Here is a 12,502-nt window from a genome sequence, read left to right as displayed (position 1 = left end):
CAGAGACGCAACATTTCGGCGATGCGACATAGGTTGGAGTTTGGTGGATAGTGATAGATCTATTAGATTGGAGACATTTTTAGGACCCTATCTAAAAGCGAAAGACTAGTGGCGGATGCACCAGCCCATAGGTGTTTACAATACTCCATGCATGGGTGAATGGTGATCATGTCGAAATATAGCGTACTCTCAAGTGTAAGCAGCTTTCTAGCACGGCAAAGGTAAATAATATGTTCCGTTGATTCACCCAAGATGCATATATAAAACTGCCGACAGCCAATCGTCCTGGAACAGAGTTTGTACAGAAAACTCCTCCCACTGAACGTTACGAAAAAAATATGGTTAAACACCGGTTCGCCTTATAAGACCGATAAGTTTGTGTACTTTGCGTATTTTTCTTATTGTTTATCTTTATTTGAAAATATTAGGCTTTGACAAGAAAAAAGAAGACATATTGTGTTTTACGTATCAATTATGCGCCGCTGCCCTCGGTTAGTGGAAAGACATCCACATCTCTTGGGAGATCGAGAAACTGAAAAACAACGAAGAAGCTCCCGTAAATTGTATGCAGGTGCGTACGCGTGAAATGGGCGCAGATAGACAAGTAAGCAATTGTAGACATTTACAATTTGAAGGGACCATTTATTTTGTCGCCCTCTTTAATTTGTATCCTCTTTACGTACATCAACACACATATGCGCACGCACACACATATATAGATACGCACATATACTTATCTAAAGTGAAATCCATTTAATAAAAAGAAGAACATGTGTTAGACATAAACTAAGCGTCTGTGTTTCAATCTCATTATTTGCTAGTCAAGACGTAGTTCATGTTTTCACTTAAATGCTGAAACATCGACATATTTTACGCAAGCGTGGAAGATATGTTTATGAGTGTGGCCGCAAAGACGTGAGGTTTTGCTTGGTGAAAATATGATTGCCGAGAGACAGGTCTAATTATCTCGCGTGTTTCATCCACACTTGGTGGCCCGCTTTTAACTAAGTAAATTATGGAATCTTTTTGCAGCACCATACACACGTGATCCTGAATCGTATTTAGGAAACGTTGTCCGGGAACCAACACACGTTGTGTGCAGTTTCAGTCGCAAAGGAGACTAAGACAAAGAATAGGAAATGACTCCAACTCGCGTTTTTTTTGTAACAACAGCATTTTTTCATTGTTACAGCCGTGACGTCACCCACGTGAATTAGAACTTTCTTCACGCCTTCCACGACATCTCGAACGTTATCTTGTTCTGTGCTCTCACCTGATTGTTCTCTTTCTCTTTTTTTACTAGTCTTTTCTTTTTTTACTGGTCTTTTCTTTTTTTACTGGTGACGTGATTTCATATGCACTTACACCCGCGCTGTGTTACATTTGGTAAGAGTTAACGTCCATCTCATCTGATTAACTAGGCTAGACAGACTATTTCGTTGTCTGACAATACTGTTGTCATACCAGAAGAGGTGCCGCCCAGGGGCTTCTTCATTGCCAAAACTGAGGTCAAAATCTTTTTTGAAATCTAATAGCGGATCATCTCTTCTTTTTCTCATAAAATAGACGTCGTTAGTCTCTCCCGACTTACTTCTAATCTCTAGTTTTCCCTTGTAAGACATTCACAACAAGAACTTTACTATCACAATGTCCCCCAAGAAGCTTCTTTTTTACTTCTGTATGCCGAGAAGCAGACGAAATTTCTACGAACAAAACATCTTTGCAAAGCTTCCTGTCTGTGGAAAACGTCACCACGGGAATAATTCTCTACCGGTTTCAGCATGGTAATCTTCAAATCGAATGACAACAGATGTTCGTCAAAGACCTTCACAAGTACTCATTCTATCTCATTAACGTTTATCCTCGAGTGGCCTTCGACTTGGATAAATGGCCAACCAATAGTACGAAGTCTCTCAGTATGATGAAACAGGCAAGCGCTTCAAGCTGGAATCGAAACACGACTGTTTTTGTTTTTTTGTTTTTTGCTAGTTGGTGTTTTTGCCTATTCGGCTATATGTGTCTGACCTCAAAGTGAGTGAATTATTAGTGTTTATATCAACTCTAATAAGATAGAGGAGTGCATTATTGCCAATAGAAGCTAGCAAAGATATTTACGACAGCGCTCGAAAAGGAAATAATAAATTAATGCGAACATAAATGAAAATATTCCTAACAAGAAAGAAAATGAAGAAAGAAATTTAAAAAAACAAATAATTGAGAAAAAACATCGAGAACAGAATATAATAAAAGAAAGAAAGGAAATAAACAAAGGAGAAAAGAAAAAAAATATAAAAAGAAATTGATGAATAAAAATGCGGAGAAGAAAATGCAAGGAAAGCGATGGAATGTTTGGCAAAAAGAAGATGGAGGAAAAAATGTAGAAAGAATAGAATAAAAAGAATGAAATTTTTTAGGTCTTCCAAGAAGAAATAAAGAAACAAAACAAAGAACTAAAGTAGGATATCATTTAGAAAATTAGGAAAATAAATAAAGAAAAAGAAGAGCTTTTAGAAAGATTAAAGGAAAATTAGAAATCAAAAAGTAGATAAAAGATTACAAAAAATAAAGAGGTAAAAGGAAAAGTAGAAGAAAAGAAGGTAAAACGTAAAAATTAATGAAGAAAGAAGGAAAAATAAAAAATAATAATAAACAAAATAAGAAAATAAACAATAAATTAAGTGAAAAAGGCAATCAACAAAAATAAAGGCATAGCAATGAAAAAGAAAAGTTACAAGTTTGCTCAGAGGACAAAAAGTTTTCTTTGAACTACACACTTGTAGAACTCTCTTTCGTTTACCTGCTTTCCAGTTGACTACAACATGGCCATCTTCAAGTCGAATGTAAACAAGTTCTTGGTGAGCCGTTTCCCTTAATTTACACTTCTAACGATTATTATGATATTGTCCTTTTGACCAATGTACACTATTTAACCCTTATCCTCGAGTGGCCTCTAGGCCTTGATAAGTGGTGATCCTTTGTAAAAACAAAGAAAGAATAGAAAAATAAAAGACTTGGGGACAGGAATATAAGAACAGAAGAATTAAATAAATTAAACTATTTACTAAGCAGATATAATAGTTTTATTCGCGTGGAAATAATTTTTGCTACGTGCCATTTTCGATGATCAGATTCAGAAGAAGATTGGAACGGATAGAGGGTTACAGTTTCGTTGGTCAATATTCTGTTTGGTCTTTGAAAGAAGCACGTGTTATTTTATCAGAGGAAATTGCTTTTTCATCGAGGGAATGTAAAGGTCGCGCGTGTATACGTGTGAGTACGGAATGCACGATGCGCAACTTTTTGCCTCGGCTTCAAATAGTTAGGAAACGTGGAAAGAAGGAAAATACCTTTCTCTTGAATTGGAAGGAAAAACGATTAAAAGTAGTTCGAGATGGATGGGATAGACGGTCCAGTGAGAAATTAATGAAAAAGAATAATATTTTGTTGTTGTTGTTGGAGAAGAATAATAATATTTTGTTGTTGTTGTTGGAGGAGAAGAAGAAGAAGAAGAAGAAGAAGAAGAAGAAGAAAATAGCGACGCTTCATTCCCTCATCCATAAGTATAAATATACAGCTACAATATGTATGTCATAAAAACGTGGATTCCATGAACAAAGCTTCTTTCTTAGAACTGCACGCCTGTGGAACTGTTCCGTCTGCCTGCTTCCCACCTGACTACAACTTGGATGTTTTCAAGTCCAACGTTAACAAATTCCTAATGAACCGCCCTCTGAAGTAAATACTTCATTAAATCTCCACACTAACGTACTGTACTTGCAATAACCCTTATCCCTGAGTGGCTTCCGGGCCTTGATAAATGGTGACCACCGTGTAAAAAAAACATACACACACATATATAAAATAAGTTTCCATATTTTTTTAGTATGGCCACTTCTATTGATAGTACACATATTAAACTTTAGTCCCCTTGGAAGTAATCTCCTCCGACTGCAAAGCACTTGTAGTGTTCCAACAAATTCTGGAAGGCTTCATGTAAGTCTTCTTGTGTGAGCGTGTCAACGACCCTCATCACATCCTCTTTCATCTCCTCAATCGTTTACTAACGACAGCTTGTAAGGTTTTTTCTTGAGCTTAGAGAATGACCAATAGTCACAGGGAGCAAAGCCTGGACTAAAGGGAGGGCGTGGAACTGTCTTGATACTCATCTTGGCCAAATAGTCTGTGACAAAGATGGAGCAATCTTGGAATAAACATGGCGCAAATCTTCCGCATCTTCAGTTCCTTACGAATAATTGTGTGCACAGTTTACACACTAACATCAAACTGCACACTTAATATCCCCATATATGCACGACGGTCTTTATCAATGAAATTCTTTATTTGGTCAATCAATTCTGATGTTCTCGCTTCCTTAGTATTCCCACACCACTCATCATCCCTCACATACTCCATGACTCCTTTGAATTTCTTATTCCATTCAAAAACTCATTCTCGATTCATACAAGATGGTCCAAAAGCAGTCTGAAAATTTCATACGTTTCTGTAGCATTTTTTCCAAGTTTAAAACAGAGTTTTATTGCATATCATTCTTCTAAAGTGTCTTCAAGTCCAGATTGCATTTGTGAAATTCACTAACTGTGGCATTCAGACTTTAGTAGCGTGTATTCCAATTCCTGTCGTAGCTGTTTATTTGAATTTAAAATAACAAAATCTGGTAAAAAATAATGTATTTGGTGGAATTATATTCGTTTTATAGATTTTTTTTCGATAATAATAATGTTGTTTGGTGAAGTTCATTAACAGTCGTTATCGCAGCGATTATGTTGTCAAATATGTCGTATTTGACAACATAATCGCTGCGATAACTACTGTTAATGAACATCACCAAACAACAACATTTTTCTATCAGCATTTTTTGTCAAGTAGTCGCTAATTTGTAAAGTTAGTAAAAGTCCTCTATTCATCCCCCAGAAAAAAATAAATTTAAAATAGTACATTCACCCACCCTCACTTATTTTTTTTTTATTTTTTTTTTTACACAGTGATCACCACTTATCAAGGCCCGGAAGCCACTCAGGGATAAGGGTTATTGCAAGTACATAAAGTTAGTGAGGAGATTTGCTGAAGTGTTTACTTAAGGGGGAGGTTCATTAGGAATTTGTTAACATTGGACTTGAAGACATCCAAATTGCAGTTCGGAGGGAAGCAGGCAGACGGAACAGAGTTCCACAGGCGTGCAGTTCTAAGAAAGAAGCTTTGTTCATGGAATCCGCGTTTTGATTTAGGCACAGATATAGAGTGGGGGAAATTTTTCACAGTGGATTCAGCTAGACGGGTGTTTCTCATGAAAGATTGGCGAGGGGGGACCAGAGATTGGAGTTCAGACGAGCAACTGCCATGGAAATAACGATAAAACAAGGACAGGCTCGCAACGTCTCTTCTGTGGAAGAGAGGTTGCAGGGTAGAGAAAAGAGCATCCCCCACTAAGCCACGAAGTCTATTTTGTACTCTGTCAAGGCAGGATAGGCTGTTTTTAGCAGCTCCTGCCCAGATATGGCAACAGTATTCCATCCTTGGACGTACTTGGCTTTTATATAGATAGAGAATTGCATCAGTAGTGAGATATCTTCTGGAGCGGTAGAAGGATCCCACTATCTTTCCAGCGACCTTGGCAACAGACTTGATGTATGTGTTCCATTTCAGATCAGGAGTAAAGGTTAAACCCAGAAGCTTGTCAAAACACGGAGCCTCACCCAGACGAGAGCCATCCATCACATCACTTATATTAACAACAACAAAAAAAAACACAGGTAAAAATGAAACATGAGAATATAATCAATTTTTGACTTTATACAAAAATGCTGAATGAATGGCCAATGTTGCAGTTTGATATCCATGATTTATTGGAAGGGGATTAAGGAATTTCTATTTCCGTTTTTTTTTTTTTTTACATGGGGTTCACTACTTATCAAGGCCCAATGGCCACTCAGGGATAAGGGTTATTGTGTGTACAGTAATCAAAGGGATAGTGTAGCAATAGTATTGGAGAATTGGTAAGGTGTCAGACATCCAGGTTGAAGTCGGGAGGGTTTTGAGATATTTCATGTTGAGGATTTTGGGGTTTGTGGAACAGGTCAGCATACTTGGTTAGAGCAGAACAGAGAGGGAAAGTAAGAGAGGAAAGACAGGAATTTTTTTTTAACTGTTGTGTCAAGGGTTTTAGAATGAGATATGAATTTGAGTTTGTTGAAATGAACAGCTCAGTACGAGTCAATCCATGTGAACTGGTTCTCATATTAATAAGGGGACAGCTGCAAGGAAATTTTGTGCAGAGGATGACCCCCCCCCCAAAAAAAAATACATGGATTTTCCCCTAACTACCAATGAAGTCTGTTGTCCATATTTGGGGGAAAATCGACCTCTTGTAGCTGTAAAACGAATCTGCTTCAATTGCTAGCGCTTTTAAAACCAGCAATTGGGCGCTTTATTGTTTTTCTAGTAACTAGTGATACATGGTATATATATATATATATATATATATATATATATATATATATATATATATATATATATATATATAATGTAATTATAAAACAATAATACTAATATCAAAGAGAGGGGATGATAATAGTAGAATGGATTCAACCAAACACTATATATATATATAAACAGTAGTCTGTAAAAAATAGGATATTAACTTGTAAAAAAAAAGATGGATGACAAAGGTGAGAAATACATTTGTTTTTAATGGCATGAATTAGCTCAATTTATCTGGATGCAAAAAAAAACACAGATCCAATATCAAAAGTTTTTGTTCATGTGCTTTGAGGAAAGTGTTTAATCAGCAACGACAGGGAACCATGATTAATATACTGTTTTGTTTTTTAAATTCCTGAACGTGTTTAATGGTAAACAACTGATGATCCCTTTAAAACATTGGTACTGTTGTTTGTTCATATAAGTAAAACGATTCAGCGATGCAGGAAAGTGATTGACTTATTGACAAAATTTTCCAACGAAAAGTTTTTTTTATATATAGTTGTAAAAGGTTTTAAAAAACTTCCAAGTCTATATAAATATATATGTGTGTGTGTATGTTTGTGTGTGTGTGTGTGTGTAGGTAGGTAGGTAGCAAGTCATTATTTAAGCAAGTTTCACGAAAAATGACTGCGTAAAAAAGATGAGTGAGATAAGAAGACTAGCTGACATGAAATTAGAAAACTTCCTCACCATGTTAAGAACATTAATAATACGAAGCACCGATGTATTCTAACTAACTTGCCTTCATATATATATATATATATATATATATATATATATATATATATATATATATATATATATATATATATATTATAGTGTTGGGACGATTTTATTTTTTTAATATATATCCCATTTTTTTTTTTTTTTAAATGGCTTGTCATCTCTCTGCTTTTAAATAAGGATACGAAAATCAGGCGATATATTAATATTTAAATGGGATTTTCCATAACCACAACAAACGTAGATGTTTTCTCGCATGCCTTTCTAGCTAAAGGTTTCCCCTTCCTTCCTTCTCTTCAAAAAATGCTCCATTGCCAAAAGTGTGCTTATTCATAAAGTCCGAAGAAATGCTGGTTTTGAAAATTTTCAAACGACATAATGCTTGAAATTGTCGAACTGGACATGGAAACAATTGTAACGTAAATTGAAATACACTTTTTGTTGCCACCAACACCTTGTTTTGAAGTTTTGTTTTTTCTTACACAGTATATTAATGCTCAATTATAAAATTTGATAATTTTGTAGCTTACTCTTTAAGTCAACCATTTTTGGCTTAAAACTCATTGGTATGTGAAAATTTACTGAATTTCACGAACTCAGTATAATTACATATATATATATGTATATATATATATATATATATATATATATATATATATATATATATAGAGAGAGAGAGAGAGAGAGAGAGAGAGAGATAGATAGATACTTTGTCTACTCTTAAAGTCACAGATATTTTATCTTTCCTCCCACAACATTTACGAAATACATCTGCTATTGGTCCGCTCAGATCAGATTTCTTTTGAAGGGTTCACTTAAAATACGTGGTTCAGTAGAAGAACCTATTTCGTCTGTGAGATCACCACCCTCCTCCTCTTCCTTCTCCTTCCGCCCTCCAAATCAGTGCCATTGCGACTGTGTTAGGATGTGCCTAAAATTATCTACTCTGGTTAGGGGTGGGATGTGAATAACCGAGTTTAGAAGGTGGGAATCAATCGTGCAAGAAGTGTTTTCATTAAGTCTACATCATCAAAATGAGGTTGTTATTTGTGTGCCCTTCTTACATATATTAATGAGTATATATATATATATATATATATATATATACATATATATATACATATATATATATATATATATATATATATATATATATATATATATATATATATATATATATATATATATAGTAAGTTATAAAATATATGTGGCAATTATAATATAATATTCCGCATTTTATCCACGCTAGGATTCATCAGGCTTATGATCAATCCTAGCGTGGATGAAATGCAGAATATTCTTTGTAGCTTAATTGCCATATATATTTTATAACTTACTACCTAGCTCTTCCTACGTATTGACCACTGTTGATGTAAATATTTAAAGTTTACGCATAAATTTATACTTTCGTATATTAATTTATGTGATTAAATGAAGTAGTCATATATATATATATATATATATATATATAGTTTGAACATTATTTTGATTCTTTTGAACTACTGACCTCATAGGTCAGTAGTTCAAAAGAATCAAAATAATACGAATAAATCTTTCTTTTCTGACAATTTTCAGACGTTTTGGAGCCACAGTGAAACCTGTCTGATTTTACTGCTTGAAAACGGACGAAGAAGCAAGAAGTATAAATGTTGACTTGAGTGTCAATCTGTTCTAATGCTACACTTTACGCGGTCAATGGAGGAGAAATATTTCATGACTGACACAATCTTAATTTTTGTTTCTATCCAGAGTGTCCCTTTTGGGGGAATCTGGATTTTTCTCATATTAAAAGCCGATCTTGTTTCTAACTTTGGCCTCGTGGGGAGGCAAGTGAATAGGAACACTTATGTAGACACGTTTCTCCTAGTTCAGTTTCCTGCCGCGAGAGAAAGAATAAAGACGTCGTCTTGCTGGTGTCTGCTGATTAAATAAGCAGGTGCCTGCGAATGACACCCTCCTATGGAGTCCCGTGCACGGCAAACGTTTTCTTGGAAAACCTCATCATATCCATATCAGTGTAAAAGATTGTGGTTACCATCTTCAAGATTTGCCGATAGTGATGTCTTACAAGGATTTTTTGAATTCGTCAGTAGTATGCGAAAGGAACTCCTGATTGATTTTAAATTTACATCCAAAAATAATTTAAGGCATTTCATTCTGTTCCTTTTGGAATAGTTTCTATCATTTTTTTTCATTTGAAGATCACGCCTGTATTCAGTATTTTTTGTCTCGCACGAACACTATGCTCTAATACTTGATGCCGAATAATTCTAACGAATTCGAAATAGTGTTCTACTTACCACAATAACCCCATTCTCACCAGAACTCTCCAGTGTTGCTCCGAACCATTGTCCAGATTTGTCTTCAATATATTCGTTTGAAATGCGATTGCGACTATTACCTGTAAAGAAAAAAAATGACGATTAGAAATTGGATTTGAGGGAAATAGGAATAAATAAAGACCTTAAAAATAGGTTAGTTCAGAAGTTATTTCTCTAAAGCGTAACATGACCATTCAACCGATGATAATGATGACGACGGTGACGATAATGACGATTATGATGATCATCATTATCATGAAGACGATGATGATAATTATGATGATGACTGTAATGATGGAAAGTTTGAGCAAATCAATAAAAGCACAATAAATAGAATAGTTAAGATGCGTCGATTTAATGTGCACGTAGAGAGTTTGTCTATCGGAACGACTAAAACAATCTGATTATCCTAAGAATGATTAATAACACGTGCTGGGAGTTTCTTTAAATTGAAGCTGGTTTGCGTAGAGCCAGCCTTACTCTCTCATCCTAGACAGCCTGATCCAGGATCGAGGTATCTGGATATTGGATGGGGTTCAATAGCTGTCAGAAATATGGAAGTTCTTCTACATGCAGCGCCTGGTATTCCCAACTTGTCGCCTGTCCAGGCTAATAGCAATGTGCGTGTACATTGGATTTAAAATGTTTATTTCAAATTTATAAAGAAATATGTACTTATCTGGAAATGTCATTTCCAACTGAAATGACACAGACCAAAAAACATTATTTAAAACTTAAATGTGACAGACCAAGGAACATGTTATTTCAAACCGATGCAGAAAGAATCCTTACTAGAAAAATATCGAGGAAACCAATACCAACAATAGAATTTTCGGATCGTTGCTATATAACGATAATGATGAGGTAAAAAGGTGTCCCCAGAAAAACACTGGTTTCCATCACCTTACTAGACTTTGTGTCACATAGAGTATCCGGCTTATTAAAATGTTTCTCTCGTCTTAGGAAATGCTCTAGTCCGGGTTATGTACTTTGAATAATGACATGGTCGTTGATAGGTACATTTTGAGTGTTCAACAAACGTCAGATATAAAACTGGCGTTAAACAGGGTTCTTGTTGTTATTATTGATGATGATGATGATGATGATGATGATGATGATGATGATGATGATGATGATGATGATGATGATGATGATGATGAATGGTGAAAAAAGAAAGCGATATATCATGTAAAAAATGAAGAAAGAACGTATCAAAAATAATTTTACATCGAGGAGAAAGAAAGAAAAAGATTTTATTGCTGTTAGCTGACACTCTGTCACGCATGCGTGTTCGACATGACTTTGGACAAACCAGCGTAGTTGTAAACTACAATGGCGCAGTGATTAGAGTACTTAGAAAAATCAACTGCAAAAGTGATATTCTCCTGAAGGTTGAAGATTCAACTCTCAGTGTGAGCGACCGAAAAATACAATTGCGAATCACTTAGGCCCTCTATCCAGCCATGTCTGACGGAACAAGAGCACGTGAAGTAAATAAAGGAATGCGTTCGAAATTCCGTGCAAATTCCCGAGTTTGACAGAAACATTCCCGAGTTCGACAAGATACATCTGAAGAAGATCGGAGCTTTCATCGACCAACACGTTGTGAAAATCACACTCAAGATGAGAACAGTAGTCTAATCAATCCAAATAATACGAATAACTACATGTCATCTCAAAAATCGAGAAACGTGATACAAGAAATGTTCGCACATCAGGTTTTTATTATTAGGAATCCTGTTAGGAGAAGACATCTTCATAGACAGTAGTTCAAAATCCCTAGTATTAGATATCCAAAATCTCCCTTTACCGAGGCGTGGGTGTGCCTTCAAGTATATAAGACACCCACTTGTCTTCAGTTATATTTAAGGAAAAAAGACACCTTCGATTTCTCACTTCTCGCTCGTGACGTGACGGATATATAATTCTCCCCACGTCATTTAATATCTGATATTTTGACTAAAAACGGAATTAACGAAGGTTGTCTAGTATATAAATGAATATATAAAATGCCATAGTTTGCCAAAGAAAAAAAGGAAAGGCAGGACAAAATCAAGAAGATGAATTGAAAATCTCAAAAGGTTCCTTCCTGTTATTCGTTTCTAATGACACTCTCATGACCAAAATAATCCAATTATGCTGTGCCACCTCCACAACACTTCAACGAAGACACTTACTTCTGTATAATAAAATTGTAGTTCCTGTCTGTATATTTGTTCTAAAAATTCTTCCTGATATTTTAATGTAAACCTAATCATATACTGAAACTACATTTACTAAGGTTCTTAGAGAAATCATGATGGGGAGACCCAGGCAATTTTGCTAGGTCAGAGTGTCTCTCCTTTGGGGGGCACTGGCGTGAAATCCTCACTTTCTAACCTTGTGTCACATGTTGCATAGGTGGGCAGCAAAAAAAGATCTAAGGTTCTTGGATAAGTCTATGTAATTTTGATCAACGCCGATAAAATACTTTTATGTGTTCTCCGTTCACGTGTGACATTCATTAAAAGGAAATATAAAGTTTTATTTTATGTCAATTAGAACTGGCGAGTTCAAACGCAAAACGTGACAAATCAAATGTTACGAATTGATAACTTTACGAAGACGTACATTTCAAATCTACTATTGGACCGTAAAAGCTTAGTTTAATTAAATGCAGGAGTATTTGGCGAATATCACATTACCCCATCAAAATAATTGAGGTAGGGTGATGAGAAGCAACATTTTTCGAACGAGTAAATTTTATTTTAAAAAAAGGGTTCATCCTGTTTTAAATCCAAACTTTTCAACTTAAAAATTATATAATTAAATATCGATCTCGTCCTATCGATACGACAATTTTATAATCTTGGTCTGTTTGCTCGCACACTACTGCTATTGGTTGTAGACCCTCATAAGCAAACGGTTTGAACTCAATGTACTTAGACATGTATGTTCTTTTTAATCAAAAAGACTAT

At 35.2% G+C, this 12,502-nt stretch overlaps 1 protein-coding gene across 3 annotated transcripts in view; it reads right to left on the bottom strand.

Annotated features, from left to right (window-relative positions):
• The window catches only part of LOC145292206 (integrin alpha-8-like), a 506,022-nt gene that overhangs the window by 234,101 nt on the left and 259,419 nt on the right, over positions 1 to 12,502 (bottom strand). For all 3 annotated transcript variants that reach the window (XM_080138520.1, XM_080138521.1, XM_080138522.1), the window contains exon 3: positions 9,525 to 9,625. In XM_080138520.1, the coding sequence (XP_079994646.1) occupies positions 9,525 to 9,625 (101 nt within the window). The remainder of the gene's footprint in view (positions 1 to 9,524; positions 9,626 to 12,502) is intronic.

Source organism: Euprymna scolopes, chromosome 13 (genome assembly GCF_053919585.1).
Source record: "Euprymna scolopes isolate OS-2025 chromosome 13, ASM5391958v1, whole genome shotgun sequence".
Lineage (NCBI taxonomy): Eukaryota > Metazoa > Mollusca > Cephalopoda > Sepiida > Sepiolidae > Euprymna > Euprymna scolopes.
This window is presented reverse-complemented; position numbering and strand designations above follow the sequence as displayed.